Source organism: Grampus griseus (genome assembly GCF_964374135.1).
Source record: "Grampus griseus genome assembly, chromosome: 7".
Taxonomy (NCBI): domain Eukaryota; kingdom Metazoa; phylum Chordata; class Mammalia; order Artiodactyla; family Delphinidae; genus Grampus; species Grampus griseus.
In genome coordinates, this window is record NC_139001.1 from 4,650,497 (window position 1) to 4,670,040 (window position 19,544).

A 19,544-nucleotide genomic window follows, 5' to 3' on the forward strand; every position below is an offset into this window, starting at 1 on the left:
GGTCGCAGAGCCTCCTTCCTCTTATCTTGGACTGAACAAGACACAGCTCACAAGTTATCCACGGGAACGAAAGCCTCTGCTATCTAGGCCACTATCTGTGGACAGGTGAGAACACTGCTGACCAGCAGAGAGAAGCAGGGATGGGATGGACCCGATACCTGCCAGGTTCCTGGGTCCCTGCGGCCAGCCCAGCTGCCTGTCCTACAGCTGGATTGGATAAATGAATCCATTCTCCCTCCTTTTTTTTTTTTTAACCTAAATCCCTTTATATTTCTGTCACTTCCAAATCCAGTTCTAACTAATCCAGTGGAGAAAAGATCTAGCCCTGATGGGAGCCTCCAAGCTGCTGCCTGGTCATCTTCTTGAATCAACACCTGGCAGATCTCTAGATTTAATCCTGGCTTATATTTCTGTATCATGGCACTGACCATGAACACTCATTAAGTAAATAGTACATCTGGGGACCTAAATATCACCCCTTCTTCTGTGTGGACAGAACAGTCACAACACAAGCTCCTCCTCGTGTTCAAACAAGAATTTCTATCAGACGATACAGCCCTATTCAAACCACCAGTGGACCAGAAGGATCCCGTCACATTCTGAAGTGACACTGTGATGCTATTTTAGTATCAGCAACTAGATAAAAAAATGATAAAAATAATAATTGGCAGTGGGGGGCCAATCAGTCAGAAAGACAGACGGAGCATTACTCTCCAATGTTACCCTCACTTAAAATGTGAAGAATGAGAGCTCAGAAGGTGAGGACGAACAGTGGCTACGTTTCAAGTGGTTTCGGTTCACTGACACAAACCGACTCTTTGTGACAATTACAGCAGCTTATATGTAATTCATTCTGTAAAAATAGAATTCAGGCTGTAGAAATTCCTGATGACATCTATGTTACAGGAGGTTTCTTAGTTTTAGATACACAGGTGATCATCAACATTCAATCCCCCAGATTCCCCCCATCATAAAAAAATCAAAGCCTGCCACACCCAGAGCCCGAAAAGAAAAGAACCGTGTTGTTTCCCAGTGTGGCATTCCAGGGCTTAGTGGTTTAATAAAGTTCTGTGATTGGGCTCATAGGGATTTAAACAGTTTTCCGTGTTTAACGGTTAGCTGTGGAAAGGTCCACTATAATAGTATTTTAGCACCATGAACCTGTCGAAATCAACCTGCCCAATTATTCCAAACGACATTAATAACACCGGATATTACACTAATTGCGTCCAGTTTCTATGCAGACGAGGCCCCGTGGGGCTAATTTCGCCTCCTTAGGGGCAAGCAACTCAGCCACCAGACTGATTTCACAAGGAATCCCTCCTCATTACACAAGTCTGGGCTGTCCAACTTTTTTTTTTTTAAAGGTTAATGGGCCAATCAGTCATCAATTATTTTTGCGGAATCCTAGCAGGCAAAGGGTTAAAGGGCTAAACACAGCTGTAACTCATTTACATTTGAGGTTGCTTTCAACAGCAGACATCTGACAAGGATGCCTTTTGGGGGAGCGGGTGGAAGGGTAGGAAGACGGACAGATGCATACCTCTGTCTTGAGGGGCAGGAGATCTGGGACCAGAACCATTGCCCTGTACTTCTGCAAAGGCCGAGGATCCGGCCGCTTGTGCCCATTGGATGCACAACGGCTCGAAAATGCCTGCGAGATGCAGGTGTACTGTGTACGGGGAGGCTGAGATTTGTTTCTCTTCTGAATTTACAAGAACCCAAAGTGTCTGCAGAGGTCACTCATCCCACTTTCTTCGTTGGCGGGATGAGGAATCTGGGTCCGCGTTCCCGGGCTCCCCTGCAAACCTGGAACCCAGACCCGGATGCCTATTTCTGTCCACGAGGCTAAGTGTCCTTCCCGACACATTTAATGACAAACATGATGAAAACCTGTTATTTAAATGGTGCAGAGATGACAGTGTCCAGCACGGAGGGGCCATGTGCCCACTGGCAGAGGTGGCCAAAGGGTCCACCAAGCCCAGAGGCTTCTAGATGGTCACCATTTAAAAATGATCTGACCATCAAATAGCCAAGGCTCGCAGGGAAATCGCTGTCGTCTCCACCTGTGACTTCTGTTGTCGCAGAACTGGGACTTTTGTTTTAGGGTACAGCACAGCACCCTGATGATACAGCAACTCAAACCACCGGTCAAGGGGCTTTTCCTCATTAACGAGTATTTGCAATGGGTTTCTCTCCATTTCTGCCTGAATCTCCACATTCTCTTTTCTTTGTGTCCTTGGGGTCTTGGGCTCCCATTTTTGGGGTCCTCACTCCCGCTTTTGGGGCCTTTCCCACTCTGCCATCTACTAACTGGGGCTGAGCTGCCCACTTCACCCTGCTGGTCTCAGCTCTGTGGTCCAAGGAGGCGCCAGCAGGGACTGACTGGGATGACAAAGGCATATGCTGTCCCTCCCTGAAGGCCAGGGAGGACCTTCATCACTGACCCCAAAGGGCCTGAGGGAGCCTCAGAATCTTTCCTAGCCCAGTCCTCCAGGTAGCCACTATCAATTCATCTAAGTTGGAAACCGAGATGGAATGTGTTTGCTATTCTGCCCCCTCCCCAGGTCCCCCACTATCTACATACACCCTTCGAGATTACGCCAGGCTTGGTCAAACACAGCCCCAGGCTCTCATGCTAATTCTGAAGAGTCCCACAATTTGTAAAATACTTCAATATTTCTGCTTTCAAAGCATATATTAAATAAGCATGTGGTTTAGATATTTTGCCCAATTATGATGAAAACGACACACGTTTAAGATTTCAGCCCCAAACCCACCACAATACTGAAAGTCAGATTTTATCCATTTTCGATTTTTCCTCCCATTTTTGTAAGAAAGGATAAATGTGAAGGGTTTGCTCCAGGACGTGCAGAGCCAAGGCCTATGGCCCAAAGTAATAAGTCAAACAAATGCCCTCTTCCACCTGAGCTGCTCATTTTCAACAAAAAGAAAACGTTGTTTTTTGGTCTTTGTAAACACACACAGGTCATGGTTCTTGGGTAAATATTTTTGCAAGCTCTCAACTTGGTAAATATCTTTGTTTAGCCCAGAGTCCAACGGAGGTGTTGTCCTGTGGTTTAATTTAGGACAAGAGTAGGATTAATTTTGTGAAGAAGCAAGACCCCAGAGGAGGTCACCGAGTTAGGACTGTTTACTGCTAAATTATCACAGGAAGATCCTCAGGAAACACAAAGGAAGTTCTGACTTTCCAAACACATTAGACAGAGGCGGGAGGGCAGCCGGAGAACCAGGCAGCACCAAAGCTGGTGCTTCCGGAACCGTAGGGGGCCACGTGGTTCCCTGAAATTAAGGAGAGTGTCTAAAATAAAACTCCTGAAAAAAATAAATGATTGGATCCCAAACTGAAAACCTCTCAGGAGGCAGAAGACGGATGTGTTAACATGTTTTCTGGCACCTGCTCAGGCCCAGGCACCCCGGGAAAGCTCGAGGCCCAAGCTTTCGGTTTAGAAAGAGCAAACCTGGAGGCCCCTGTTGTCATTTACCTGGTTGCTCTACATGCTTCCATTTGTTACTCATTCTAACTTACATTCAGCACTTTTCAGAGGTCCCCTGCTCTCCTAATCACAGGGACATGGGGCCCAGGGCCCTTCCTCTGCTCAGAGCCTGGGGTGGGGATGGGGAGACTTGGACTGGCAGGCTCCAGAACCTTCCACGCTGCCTCCTCCCCCAGCTCTTCTCTCCCGGTTGAGGCTCAGCGCGTGGATGACTGTCAATCTCATCATTCTTTTAAAAGTTGAGGGCTGAAAATACCCGCAGTCTTGCATCTCTCCCCAGAAAGTCAGTCCTGGAGCTAGTGCTCAAAGGGTTTCTTTCCTAAATCTGAATTTATCTGCATGAGATCTTAACCTGTGCCATTCATGCTTGACGAGTGCTGGCTTTGGCCCATCTTGCCCTGCCTGCACGGACACATTCCACAGGCCTAAAACCTATGTGCTCCACGCACTGTGTTCCTGGAGATGGTTGACGTAGGCATTTGTGAGTTTCACAGCAACCACCGCGGTCACCCTCGCCGTGTGCCCAGCTCCCTGGTTAGGGCTTCGTCCGCCTCTCTCAATTTCTTCTTCAATTGTCATTCGAGGTAGGTTTTACGGTCTCTGTTTTGGAGAAAGAAAACTAAGCAGGGGAGGAGACACCCAGCAACCCCAGTAATTCACACAGCTCGGAAGTGGCAGAGCTGGGATCGGATACAGGCATACTGGACTCAAAAACCCAATTTCTACATCTGACGGTTCTTTGGAGGATGAGAGTAAATGCAACTGGGGAAGGGTAGTGAAAAAAGTCTGGGAAAAAAGAAGTTTGATTTTTAAATCCCATCTTCCATTTTCAGGGGCAACGTTTCCTGCCGAATCTCTGCCCCTCACTACGTAAATGGCGCTCAAGCATCTGAATCCTCTTTGCCATAGAGACTCTCTGGCGCTCCTGACGCTAGCAGCAGCGGTAGTGGCGACCGTGGGCACCGTGTCACCTGCCTCTGGATAGATGACCTCACTGACTGTCCCCAGTTTACAGATGGGGAGACTGAGGTAGAGAGCGGGCACAGGAATGACCCCAAGGTTAGAGCTAAGAAGTGGGGACGTGAGAACCAGACCAGTGCCATCTGCTCAAGAGTCTGGGCTTGAAACCACTGTGCACACCGCCGCTCACGAACCCAAGGTCGCGCGGCTTCTGATCAGGAACCAGGGTTGGACTGCAAGTATGTGAATGACTTAGGGTGAAGAAGAGCCCGGCCTGAGCGTGGAAGGTGGCCTCAGACGGTGGCCCCGCACAGGCCTGCAGGCACACGGGGCTCGGGGAAAGCTGCTGGGGTCTGGGGTGGGCACTGCAGTCCTTCAGAAGGACAGCATGACTCGTCACACCAGCTAAGGCCTTTTTCCTCCACTGCGGTGACAGCCGTCTGCTGGGTGTCATGGTCCCGACGGGGATGTGTGCTCCATGTCCATTGCTGAGCCCTCATCCGGGCTTCAGCTGCAGCTCTGACCCGAACACCTAGCCCACATGCCACGGTCTCCACGTGCCAGTGTGCCTTCCCGGGGCTCCTGACTGCCCCCTCTGTGCCTTGGTTTCTCCTTTTGTAAAAGATCAAGGACACGACCTCTCTTAGGGGTTACTGGGGAGCCACACGACAGGATGCCAGGAAGTCTGAGTACTCAGCCCTGCAGGCCGTCATGACTCCGACACCCCTGAATCCAGTGTAGTCTCGCACTCCACTAAACCCGCAGGGCACCCAGGGCCTCGCTGGAACTCCTCCCTCGCTCTGCCTGACCCGCCTGGGCTGACCGTCAGCCTGTCCCCTCCATCTGCCTGGGGCCCAGCATTGGGCACCCACACTGTGGCAGGAACCCAAGACCTGGGCAGGCTCGTCACCGGCTCAGGAGGGATAGTGTGATCGTCATCTGTAATTTAACTGGACTGGAATGAGGTGGACGTCTCAGATCTGTGACTGTGGACACCGGAGGGTGGAGAGAGCATCACGGAGCTAGGCTGGCCACGGGAAAGGCCTGCTCTCATTTGCTCATACAGAAGGGATGGTCTTGGCCATCTGGTGGAGGAAGGGGGTGCCAGTCCTGACCTGGGCCCGAGGGACGAACGATGCCCACCACGTGTGTTCTCCAAAAGGAGACTCGTGTTTCTCCACGGTGCGGCCTGTTTGGCAACACTGTGTCCGGCACCTCTGAGTTCATCCATCTGGGCCACCACGTTGTGGCAGGGGACCCCAAACAGGCTTCACAGGCCTGTCTCTGGGGCAAGTTCCAGATCCAGGGACACGGACTCTACGGGCAGGGCTGAGTCGGGACTCTGGGCTACACTGAACCCGGCTGGTACTTGCGTGGCGCGGCCTGTTGGACGCATACAACGTGGGTGGGCCTGACACCCCAGGAAACGCCCCTCATTCCCTAATACATCTCTTCTTTACCCATTTACGCTTCATCACGTGCCTTCTTCTGCAGGAGCAAGGAGAGCTGAAACACCCCGGAAGAGTCCGCTGTTGGCCCAACTCACAGTGGATGATGGTCCGCCCTGTCCCCAGCAGCGCAGGGAAGGAGAGGCCTGAGGACACCCGCACAGAGTCTGTGTGACCCCTCCTGGGCGACACTGCTCACAAACCGCCAGCCGGCCGCCCTGCCACGTGTCCTTCTACACAACGTCCACCTTCTGCTCGGGTCTGAGAAAAATGTTTCCAATGGAGTCGAACATTCCCAAGTCCAGCCTCATCCACCCAATTTGATATACATTTTCCTAGTGGCTTAGGAGGCAGCTACGAATTGGGAGAATCACAGCATAAATAAACTTTCCATCGCAGTCCGCAGGCTTCTGAGATGGAAAAGTTAAAGTTGCATTCTTGTGGAAGGAACTTGAATTTCACCAACCCTGGGAAAGAGCTGAATTGTTACAAAGTAACAAAGATTTTAAAATTAGGGCAATACAATACACACCAATGAGGTTTCCAGCTTGGTTTCAGAGATAATTAGCCCAATGGACAAAAAAAAAGGGGAAGAGAAACATATTTTTGTTTGTTTTCTAATCCTGTCTATGTGCTTCCCCAATTAGTTCGGTTTAATTCGTTTTTATCACTCCTGACGTCCATCTTTGACCATTTCCATGAGCACCCAGGAGTGGGTCCTGGAGCTGAGAGATCTGGGCATATGTCCTGTCTCCAGAAGATGCCAGCTATTCGTCCTGCAGAATATCACTTGACTTGTCGAAACTCCAACTTCTCATCTGTAACGAAGTACCTACCTGCCAGTGAAGATTCAATGAGATAATGTAGCACAGAGGCCAGAACGATGAACGTAAGAATAAAAGGGCTTTGGAGAAAGACCATCAGGTTCATTTCTTGGTCCTACCTGTCTTTCACCAGCCTGAATCCTCGGGTGAGTCCCGTAACGTCTGGGCTGTTCTCTCTAGATCTGCACTGAGGGGCGTGGACATGCTTCTAGGACAGGGCCTGGCGCACAGCGGGCACTCTCCCCTCTCCCCCCTCAAGTCCTAACTTCCTCTATAAGAAACTCTGGTGTCAACAATATTTTGTGGGTACCTCTGAACAGATTACTCAAGTGGATTAGTTTAAAAACTAGTCCATTTGGGGATGGGTGTACTTAGTGGAACACTCAAGGTCTCAGGTTACGACAAAAGTTAGAATGTTCGGGATATGAATTTTCCGAAAGGATGATTTTATAGACAGAGAAGATGTGATGACATCATATAGCAAAAGACCGGAAATCAGAAAGGCATTCTGATAATTTATGTTATATAATTATATGAATTCAGTACTATTATACTGAAAGCTGTATGAAATGAGACTGGATGCAGACAGACATTAATCTCGAAAGAAACCTAAAGTAAATGAAGAATGGTCATGTCGCTTAACTGAAGATTCATAAATGTAATCGAATGCCGAAGAGAAATGAAAGAAAATGTGAAGGAGACTAGTCATTATTTACTCCGATATCTTCAGGACTGCCTTGCGTAGCGTTGGCCATTGACGAGGGACCCTGAGTGGGTAGTGTTAACCGTATTTACAGATTTCAGACAGCAGAGAGCATCATGGTCCCTCCCCACCCAGGAGGGCTGGGCAGGGCAGTGTTGCAGGTTACCTGGTTGGTCAAGGCTGAGAAGTTCCCACTTCTGCAAACTGTCACACCTGTCGTGAGACACCTCCCTGCCAGCGTCTCCAGGAAGATCCCCAACAGCAAGTCTCGGGGGGGCTGTCTGCCTGCCTCCTCCTGCCCCCCAGCTTTGTAAATGACCACAGGTAAAACCAGACCTCACAAATATTTTTTAAAGGCCGTAAGTCAGTAAACACACTTGTTGTGATAAATACACACACATACAAAAGAAAAGCATATCTGATACGGACACAGGGGAGAGAAATGATTACGCACTTAAGTTGAAACACTAACATTAAAAAATAGTGAATGAGAATACTTAATACCCTTTAAAAGACAACAAGACATAATACTGCATGTGACTGTTTCTAAAATTCTGTTCTTTTCCTCTCTCATTTTGTCTCTCTTAAACGAGTGCTTTGAAAGAAGATACCAGGGGGTCAAGTTCCATTGGTACCTTAACAGACGACCGTTTCCCCTTGAGGAATGAAAAAACAAATTATGATTAAAAACAGGTCTTTAACAAGCCATCGTGAAAATGTAGTTTTGTTTTCCGGATTCATTTTTTTTTTCTTCTGGCTGAGAGCAGGGCTTTCAGTGGCGAGACAGGAGTAATTGTGAAAGGAAGGAAAAAAGGATGGTGATATAAATCAGCAAAGGTTAATGATTGGGATGTGAAGAGGGGGACTTGTTTACAGAAATAGTGTGCAATTTAAAATTTACAAGAGATTTAATGCCACTGCTTGCCAATTGCTAAAACCAACAGCCCAGAAAACAGTGACATTAAGAAAAATATTACAGTTATAATCACCCCCAAATAAGTCAATTAGTGTTAGGGCACGAGCTTGCGATTACTTGACCCATTTGGCTTGCATTTAAGTGAAAAAAAAATGTCCCCCTATTATCCCGAGATCACTGGATTGTGACCTATTTTGCATCACACGGATTGTACGCCAGCCTCCCTTATAAGGGCCTGGGCCGATGGGGGTGGTTTTCCTTTGCTTGGCATCAAAATAATTCTGACCCTTGACATTTGTAATCATAAAAAAAAAGGGCAATTTATAATTGTGTTGTTTCAAATGAAGGCTGGAGTGGGGGGAAATTCAATCTGCTATTATACAAAAGCAATGACGGCTGTCTTCGGTGAAAAAAGCAACGCAAGTCAATTTGTGAACTTTGGCACCAGACGACCTTTAGAAACACAACAATATACTGAATTTACAAGCAATAGCAGGCCATGCAAATGACCCGGGCCTGGCTGCCTCTGTATTAGAGCTGCAGAGAGCATTATGGAGAATGTTTCCACAAAACAAATTAAGACTGTTACTTAAATGTCACGGCACACTACTGTATTTGGCTACAGATCATTACACCTGATACTAACACTTTTAAAAACTGTAATAACTTGGGAAATATTACATTGAGTGCTCACATGTATAAAGGAAAAGAAAAAAGAGAAGAAAATAGGTTTGTGAAGTAATTTAAACATCACTACGACTGCAAGGGAAAGGTCAAAATTTAAGTAAGCTGAAAGGAACATGAATGGGAAAATAAAACACACAAACAAAAAGATGGAAAGACCACGGGAATGACTGTGCAAACACAATCAGGGTGCATGCGGCTTTGGGCGAATCGCATTTCCAGTTGTGCGCTGGAGAGGCAGGGAGGCAGGAAGGCTGGGAGGACGCGGCGTGGAGGGGGAAGGGGGGAGGGGCGGCGTTACCTTCGGTGTTGGTGCTGCTGTTGTGGATATTTCGCAGGCTACCAACACGGTTTAGTTTCCATGCTTTGCGTTTGGCTGCATCCCGAGAGCAGATAGGGGAGAGGGGGAACAAGAGAGAAAACAAAAAGGAAAAGAAACAGATGAAAAGGGGAGAAAAGAAATGTCCAAGTAGCACGTGACGTCACCTCCGGCCTCCCGGCCGGGCCTCACCACCCCAAAGCGCAGAGAAACTCAGGAAGGGCAGAGGAAGGCAAAAAAAGCATCCTTAGCTTTGCACAGAATCCAACAAACGCCCAGGCAAGGAAGCCCATGCACCCCTTTCGCCCTGCTGGGTTCCACACGCGGCTACTCAAGACAGTGCAAAGCTGGTCTTTTCCCTGGGGGCTGGTAGCATCTTTTGAAGGAGCTACGAGGCCGGTCGCCATAAGCCCTCTGATTTGGCAAAACGCTGGGAGCATGTCAAATCAGAAGGGACTCTAGTGATTAGCCGTTCCTGTGTATGCTACAGATGGGAGGTGTGCAACGCCCAGAGCTGTTAAAAAAAGTACTTTCTCCCCAGACGTATTTTGATCTGGACAGGAACCTACACTAGCAAAACTCAACTACCATCTTGCTGTGGTTGAAGGGTGGTCCATTCTCCTTCCTGTGGGGAGGAGGCTGGAGGCTTTGAATGGAGGAACCCACAGAGCACGTGCCTCCTTAAGCTCTCAGCTCACTGAAGAAAGCGTCCGAGAGAAAAAGACAAATACCAAGTTACCCACAGAGCAGCCCTGGGTTCAGAAGTGAAGTGCGGGACAAGTTTAACACAGGCGTGACATGCCCACGGCTGACACGGCGTGCTGTGACTAACAGGGGTGAGATGCCCCCCTCCCACCTCCGCGGACCCTCTTCTCCACTGACACCTCCTCACCTCCTCCGCCCTCCCAACCCCCCACTCAGGAATGCAGACACCTGTGGCCAAGAGGCTGCCTCCTGCCAGCCCTTCAGAGGAGACACGTTGTAAAAAGCAAAGAGTTAAACAGGGTTTTGAGGAGCAAGTCTTCAGGCTAATGTGACTAAAGGTCCAAGCACTGGACGGACAGCGTGGTCGGTGACGGCCACAGTCACCCACGCTCCTGAAGAAGGGGCATAATCGGACCATCTGTCTCTTCTGACTTCCACAGCCGGGAAGAGAAACTCGTCAAACCTTGCACGCGGCTTTCATTGGATAACCACTTGTTTAATGCAGGTGAGAAGCGCTCACCTGGCGAGGCAGGTGTGTGCATTTCCGCAGGTGTGTCTGAAGCTCACCGCAGAGAGCTAGGCTAACCCACTCGGTCACAGGCTGACCAAAAAGCGAGGCATGCACTGGCCAGTGGCCAGCTCTCTCACCCCAAAGCATTCCTGGCTTAGGACAGATTGGCTGTTCTTGCCTTTGGTAGCATTAAGGCCAAAAGACTCAACCTCAACTAGTACGGTGGAGGCTTCAGGTCTTCCCAGAACCCCAGACCCCCGGTCTTCACAAGGGGTTCTGCTGCTGGAACGAATCTCGAGCACTTTGGTGCACATTGGATTGCTCTGGGGTGACAATATAAGATACACGCGAGAAACAGGAACACGGAAGGGAACCAACGCAATTCCGAAACGGTACTGTATAATCAGGAGGCAAATTTTATGTTAATGAGAGTACAAACTAGCTGTGAGTTAGCTGTCACCTGATTCGAAATGAGAAAAAGTGAAGCTATAACTAACCAACTAACAATGACCTTGTGGCTTGAAAACCCAAATAATTTAATAAAAAATGTCTTGGGAATTTGGGGTTAGCAGATGCAAACTATTATATATAGCATAGATAAACAACAAGGTCCTACTGTATAGCACAGGGAACTATATTCAATAACCTGTGATAAACCATAATGGAAAAGAATATGAAAAAGAATGTATATATATGTGTTAACTGAATCACTTTGCTGTACAGCAGAAATTAACGCAACATTGTAAGTCAACTATATTTCAATAAAATAAATTTAAAAAAACAATAAAAGAAATGTCATCTCTAACCTAGTAAGGTTGGTGACTGAGACCCTTCTATAGTATATGCGTCTAAATTTAGTCTTCCATCAGTGGAGAAGTTTCCCTTATCTCTACATCCTTAAGGTATCTTATCTCTAAGGTTACCTGTCCCAGGTAACACCACACATGGCAACGGGAGTCTCAGGTACACCCACTATTACAAATGTCATTCGAGACAAAGGAAACCGGTCACGGTTTTTGAGTGTTTACTTTGGAAACGTTCAGTGGATATTTACTGAGTTCCTCGTATAACTGAGACATTCACAGAATTAAGCGTGTGCTTAATTATTTCAACAGCCCGAGCTCTGGCGTCTTGGCCCATGTTTCACAAGTTCCAGAAAGTCGTGGCCACAGAGGCTGCACTCCTCAGTGGAAAAAGTTACCTCTTTCTAAAGCATTTACATATAAATAGGCAGAATCTGGGCTGGGCACCTCTGTGCAAGGGAGGGGAGCTCTGGTGCAGAAAACCTTTCCTGCCTGCTTTCCGCCTTGCATTTTTCATACCCCAGTCTCCCATTACCATATGGATATATAAGCAGGACGTGAACTTGCAGCCTGGTTTTCTATTAACCTATTGATGAAATAATCAATTTTAATGTGTAAAATGTCATGCCTTTTTCTTCCTCTTAAACAAATGGACTTTTTCTGGCTGATACCAAGGTCCTGAGACGTGCATTTGTCTCCTGGGGCATTGATTGCTCTAAGTCCACTTGTTTAGAAGCTTCTCAACGGGAAAATACAATCATATTATCATCAATAAAATCTCTGGTTATGTGCAATGCTGCTGCCTGGATTCACCGCTAAAGGAAACGAAGACACCGCACCACACGGAGCCAGGAATTATCCAACCTGCTGCCGCGGGCTGGATGCCGAGCTCCACTGACCAGCACACGCACGGCCGTCACGCTGGCAGCACCCCGTGACCGCAGGCCTTTGGAATAGACGGTGATTCTTTTTTTTTTAAATAAACTTTACTGTTTAGAGAAGTTTTAGGTTCACAGCAAAATTGGATGAAAAATAGTGAGAGTTGCCATGTAGCTGCTGTCCACCCCCTACTCACCCCACACACAACCTCTCCCAATATCAACATCCCACACCAGAGTGGTACATTTCTTAGAATAAATGAACCCACACTGATGCATCATTATTTCCCAAAGTCCATAGTTTACATGAGGGTTTGCTGTTGGTGTTACACTTTCTATGGATCTGAACAAATGTATAGTGACGTGCATCCACCCTTATAGCATCAGACAGAAAAGCTTCACTGCCCTAAAACTCTTCCGTGGTCTGGCAACCACTGATCTTTTCATCAGTTTTGCCTTTTCCAGAATGTCATATGGCTGGAATCATACAATAGGCAGTCTTTTCAGATTGGTTTCCTTCGCTTAGTCATATGCATTTAACTTTCCTCCGTGTCTTTTTAATGGCTTGATTGATAGCTCATTTCTTTTTTTTTGTTCTGTTTTGTGGTATGCGGGCCTCTCACTGCTGTGGCCTCTCCTGTTGCGGAGCACAGGCTCTGGACGTGCAGGCTCAGCGGCCATGGCTCACGGGCCCAGCCGCTCTGCGGCATGTGGGATCTTCCCGGACCGGGGCACGAACCCGTGTCCCCTGCATCGGCAGGCGGACTCTCCACCACTGCGCCACCAGGGAAGCCCGATAGCTCATTTCTTCTAGGTGCTGTATAATACTGCCCCAACTTGGAAGCACCCGAGACGTCCTTCAGTGAGTGAATGGATAAACAAACTGCGGTAATCTAGACGGGGATTCTTGAGGACGTCGTGTGGACTAGCTCAAATGACTAAATTTTCTGGATGATTTTTATTTTAATTAAAAAATTTTGTTTTAAAAAATATTTCAGGAATATAGTTTCTTTCTTTTAAACAAAGATGAACTTACTTTGCTTTTCTCACTCATGTTATTTCTCATGAAACTATTACTTCAATACAAGAATGTCCCCTGGTTTTGGACAAAAAGGCAGCAGACTGTGGGCATTCCATCAGTGTTTTCCATTCTGCTGTTCTGCTGACTGGATAAACAGGAGTCTCTTCTGTGAGCAAGTTGCCACGATGCCTTATATAACTATTTAAACGGCACATGTCTCAGCATCTTGTCCGGTGTTTGAGAACATGCATAACCTCTCAATGGACACAGCACCCCACAGCACGTAATCCCGGACCTAGTGCAAACCAACTGTCATCCCCAATGTAGATGGTGAGATGGGCCACTTCTCCTTGCAGCCTGCAAGTTAAATGGAACTTTCTGAACCCCAGTCTGGGTTGGCAGAAACGTCAGCAGACCCAGGAAAGGGAGCCTTCAGCAGGACAGTGTAGTATTCTCCCCATAATGGCGCCAAAACGTGAACCGTGAACTTGGGTTAAACACCAGACTACTACGTGAGTATCACAGCAAGAGGCGGCACACGGGACACACAGCTGATGGTTGAGAATTAAAAACAGAGGAGGAGGTGAAACTCGTCATTAGGTTGGTTGGAAGATATTTTCTGGGGATTAAAATTTTGCAAAAGGCAGGTGAAGACAGTACAGAGACTCACGCCCCACATGATAAGAAAACCCAAAGTTTACCGCCCTGTAGTAACAGTGGTATTGTCACTTCCCCTAAAAATTAATAAAGAGCCCTCTTGCGTATGAACACTGAAGGTGTTAGTAAAACCGAATTTTTAAGGCGATCTTTGAATTACAAAGGGAGGAAAAAGAGAGGTGACTTTGGTACTAACGGTGACCAGCGTAGGAGCGTGCGCACTGGGGGATGTCACGTGACACTGTCCCCTCCTGAGCGCAGCCCTGAGGTCCACATTCTGCACTGATTAATTTTCTGGGGCAGTGCGCTACCAGATTGGCAGGTGGGTGGCTTTGACCCAGCTCACGCAGCTCCCAACTGCTGCCCGTCCTGAGTCGTACATCTAAAGAAGAAAAGCTGATATGAAGCTGAATTCACAGAACATTTCTCTAAGGTGTCTGGGAGTTATAAATGATGATTTTTGTGCTCGGATGACCGTATGAGGTATACCACCACACACTCAACTCCTCGAAATTACTAACAGACAGTCACCATCTTTTCAAAGGAAACAGAGAGAAAGGGAAAACGTGCAAATTACGGCTTTCTACCAAGAGTAGCTGGAATCATTTAGAGTTAACGACCCCCAATTATTACACACCGATTTATTTCTGGAAGCTACAGCTTTTCATACAAGTTCCTGTCATGATCATGAGGCGTTTAAAATTTTATTTTAAAGGAAAAGTCATTCTGTTTCTCTAAAAACAGCAACAACAAAATTTTAACTACGGCGAATGAATGTCTGAGAACTGATCACACAGCAGAACTCCAACATGAGAATCCTCTGACTAGCTCTTTACAAGTGGAATAAAAATATTCTGCAGTCTGTTGGCATGCTCAAACGAGCAGGGCTTTATCCTAAACTCTTCCTCCATCCTAGTACCAGGAGGCCACAGACTTGTATTAACGCCCCCTCTGGTCTCCTTCGGACAGCGCTCTCTGTTGATTAGATAAATATTCCTCAGAGAGCTGATTAAAAAATGCTGCGGCCACGAGCTGTGTCCGAGTCTTGTCAGCCATGTTGGACGCTCAAGTGCGCATGAATTACATCCCTGGTGTGCACCGAGCAGGGCTGGCGAAATGCACGCTGCGGCCCTCAGAATCAATTACGAGAACTAATCGGACCTTTCTACCTAGGCGGAAGAAGGGGCCGGCTTGACGAGGGTGTGCCGCTCATTTCTAAGACTGTCTTGTCTCAGCACGAAACAAATAACCGTCTCCATTCCTTCCAGGGAGCGTAAACTTCTACCTCTTGGAGGAGCCACGTGATAACCTCGTTTGATAGCACTGTTCCCCGTCCACAACGGATGTGTATTTATTTATTTGCAGAGATGCCATCAGTATAAATGCCACATGTGCAGGGGGGACTGCATGGGCTCCCTGGAGCATTGCAGCCGGACCGTGGCACCAGGATGCTGGATAAAGGCAGTCCCCCAGGAACCTCTGCAGGCAGGGTCGGATTCTGCTGTGGTTTTGTGTCCCTTCCACTTTAGTGCGCCCGGTGTCCCGCGATCTTTTGTCGGTGCAATTTCATTGTGAGGTTAGAGATTGGAGATTTCTTTTGTGCCGGCCATCTGAACATTCATGTGCTCAACAAGACTGGGTAAATGTTCTGTTCTTTTATAAAAAGGCAGTGGGTTTTTTTTCTTTTTTTCCCATAAGATGCAACCCCGAAGATTCTTCCACTATGTGAACTCACTACTTTAGCTGTGAAGGGGCTTGACATAATGGTCGTTTCCTAGAGGCTACCACACAGAGAGGTAGTCATGTTGAAACGTCCATTAAAAGGGCCTTTGAGAGGATTAAACAAAACCTGAGGCCAAGCAAAATAGGACAAATGTGCAGGAAGCAAAATAACTTCATCCTTCCCCGTTTCCAGCAAGACGAGTGTTCTTTTCGTAATTTGAAGTCACGGGACACAAGACAAAATACCAAACCAAACAGAACTCCGAAATAAGGAATCGACCCTTAATTAGACAATTTTAATTCCATTTCCAATAACTCATAACTGCTTTCTTAACAGCCAATACAATTTCTGTATCGGGGGCTTCTTTACAGCTCTTAGGATTTGAAAACCGCCGAGGGCTTCCACATAGTGGGCTAATGTAGACGCGCGCAGAAAACACCATTAACCCCAGAAAACATGGAAAATAAAAATGAAACAAAAACTCCAGTATACGCCACAAAACCAGAAGTTCCAATTAGGTGGAGCGTTAGTTTCCCTTTCGGCCTAGAAACACACTGAGTTGCAGAGCGAGGGTTCAAGGGTACCCAAAATTAATAGGGTATTTCAGTTTGACAACTGCGAGTATAACTTTCAATAGGGACTGAAATAAAAGTGACTTCACGTAGAATACCCCCGTGTTAGCTTTGGCACATTCTCAGGTGGAGATGAGAAATACATCAGTACATGATGGAAACTTCTTTCCATGTCTTCAGGGAGTAGCTACTCATTTTGAGAAGGGGAGGCTTTTGCGGGGCGGGGGGGGGGGGGTGGCTTGTTAGGATGTTGAAATCGGGGCTCCCTGGCCTCTCGGCGTCACTCTCTTTTGGGATGTGATAAGGGTGTGAGAACAGAGGCCACTCGTGACTGTTGGGTCCCCAGCGTCATGAGGAACACTGCTTTTTTTTTTAGGCCTGGTTTCTTAGCGAACAGGGTAACGTATACCCTAATCCTTCCGTAGTGTAGGACTGGACACGTGGCATTCAAAACAGAAACAAAAAGTAAATCAAATTCTCACGTAAGCAAGAAGAGTGAGGTTCAAATCAGTTTGTTCAAGCTGGATGATGTGTGTGAAGGTCATCTTTTGTGAGATCCGTGAGCAACTGTGCTCACCCAGGCAAGCAGGGGCAGCGTCTGGGTGAGGTGGAGGGTCTCCCGACCTGTCCCCGTCTCGTGCCCCCTCTCCGAGGGCCGGCTGCTCTGAGAAGTGGTAGGCAGGCCCAAGGCTGCCAGTGCTGGGAGGGGAAGGCCGGCATGCGGGGACCACCTTAGGCTTTCTGAGACTGAAATGAGTGATAATGGGAAACATTCGTCTTTCCTTTTTTCCTCTTTCCTTCCTTTTTCTTTTTCTTCTTCTCAATCTCCTCCAATAGAATACATGGCAGGCCTTTTTCCGATTTTTTTTTTTTTAAAACACAACATCTTTCTCAGCAATTCTAGAAAAAAAGTTTTTTAATAAAACTTCAAATTGCGCTATCACATTTCAAAGGCAATGAGCAGTGAGAGCACCTAATCAAAGGCAAAATGATTTAATGACTGTGGCTTGTGCTCCCTGGAAGGGCTGTAATTGAGGGGCTGTGATCACTGGACCACCAGCTTCAACAATGGCAGACATTGCATTTGATCTGCCATCTTTGTAGCTGACTTCCTACAACCACCAAGTGAAATGATACCCTTTGGGGTTATTCAGTCCATCATATTCCCCCTGTGGCCATCTGAATCGGAGAAGACTGGTGAAAATATCTTCTAGAAAATGTTTTTAACATTTTGCATTTAAAGAAGGACTTCACCGGAAATTCTCAATAGCATTCTGATTTGTGGCTTGAGAAATCCTGGAAGCCATAAGATCCTTGGTACTTACTGAGTCAATCAAGTACAAAGATCAGAGGAGGAAAACAAAAGAAGAATTAGAAACTTTTGATTCTTCTAGCTATTATGGAAATACATTCCTTTAAGCGCTAACAGATTTCTTCCCCCTAAAACTGCTTGACTATAACTTCACAACTTCTCAGCATGCTCCTTGGTTATTGTGAATGATTAAACAATGTCGTTATTATCCAAGGAGGGCCTGGAAAAGTACTGCAGTGCTGACACAACAAAATAACAAATGTCTCATTTCTTTCATTTAAAAATAATTTAAATACATTAACTTTATTCAGCTTCCAGCAAGAACACGTTAGGTTACTTGAATATTATTGCAGAAGCAAAATTAATTTCATAGCAGTATATAATATTAAGAATAAACCAGGACTAATCTAACTACCCCTTCCATTTTCCTTTTAAAGTTCTTATCCATATACATATGTAATTATCACACTTACAAGTATAGCTCTGACAGATGTGTACTACTTTTGTATGTCAGGTGTTACAGTTACCAGAGTTTTCAAAACTATCCCTTTTAACAGTTGCATTGTGGAGTTAAAATATATCATAGTTGTAGCCAATCCTTACTGTTAAACATTTAGTGATTTCCAGTTTTATGCTATTAAAGATACTATAATCTGTTTCACTTAATATAGGTACAGATAATTACATATAGAAATATTTATATATATGTGTATATACATGCTAGAATACACACATGTATTTCTTCTCTTTGCTAAGTCTGCTGAGAAGACCAAGAAGAAATGACATCCCAGTAGCAACAAGCATACCTAGACCCCAGATCTTGGTTTCTTATACCATTCTCCAATAAACAGAACCAGGGGTCCTTTGGAGAAATGGCTAATTCTAGGACTGAGACAGGAAAAATGCAGCATGCGCCTGAAGCATCTTGTAGCTCTAGAGAGTAAAGAAGTGCTAAGACAAACAGGTAAACGAAACCCACCTTGATGGGGGCAAGGACAAAAGGGCACGGGAGCTAAGTGAAAGAGCCCCCGATGGCCGAAGCTGGAACAATTTGAGCATGAAGAAAAACAAAGTAGTACTGGATGACAACCTCAAGTATAAAAGAAATATCCAAGAGTCCATGCGGATACAAGTGACTGAATAAATTAATAAATGGGGAGAAGAGGCCAAGCTTCCATGCAGAAAGAATTTCAAAGAGTTTACACAGGTGTCCCACCTAAAGCAGGCGGTGCATAACTCTCCACTGCTTAACTGAGGGCTGTGCAGAGAGACTCCCCGCGAAGCGGAGAGTGTGGAAGTGGGGATGCGGAAGGGAGAAACCCACAGTGGAGGAAACTGACAAACACAGCGTCAAGCTAGGTGATCACGGTCAACACTGAGAGTCACGCCATGTTGATAGTGTGTACCCTCAATATGACGTGATGAAAAGGGCACTTTATCTCTGTGGTCTTCCTTCACCATACCTGTAACTCCAGACTGACCCTGAGAAAAATATCAGACAGATCCCAACAGAGAGGCTACAACATGCCTGACCAGTGCTCCTCAAAACCGTCAAAGTCATCAAAGACAAGGGAAGCCTGAGAAAACGTCCCAGCCAAGGGCAGCCTAAGGAGATGTGAGGATTACACGTCACGAGGCATCCAGGATGGGACAGAGAGAGGCATTAGGTAAAAACTAAGGAAATCTGAATAAAGTACAGACTTTAGTTAACATTTATATATCACTATTGGTTCATTAATTATACGAAATATCCCATACTAATAAAAGATGTAAATAGGGAAAATTGTACGTGTGTGTGTGTGTGGCATATCTGTACTATCTCCTCAAATTTTCTGTACCTCTTACATTTTTCTAGAAAATAAAGTCTATTAAAAATACTACAATCAGCATCTTTGGGCAGGAATATGTTTTTGCCTCCCAATTATTTTAATTGTTTCCTTGGAATAAAATGGCAGGAGTAATATTACCAAATGAAGGGAATATTCTGTAA

General features: G+C 46.4%; 1 protein-coding gene across 5 annotated transcripts in view; it reads right to left on the bottom strand.

Moving 5' to 3' along the window:
• Window positions 1-19,544, bottom strand: part of AGAP1 (ArfGAP with GTPase domain, ankyrin repeat and PH domain 1) — a gene marked incomplete at its 5' end in the record, with an annotated part of 560,328 nt that overhangs the window by 79,231 nt on the left and 461,553 nt on the right. The window contains one exon of one of the 5 annotated variants that reach the window (XM_082658106.1): window positions 9,355-9,429. The exons of the other annotated variants lie outside the window; for them this stretch is intronic. Coding sequence (XP_082514232.1) covers window positions 9,355-9,429 — 75 coding nt within the window. The remainder of the gene's footprint in view (window positions 1-9,354; window positions 9,430-19,544) is intronic. 5 annotated transcript variants of the gene reach the window in all.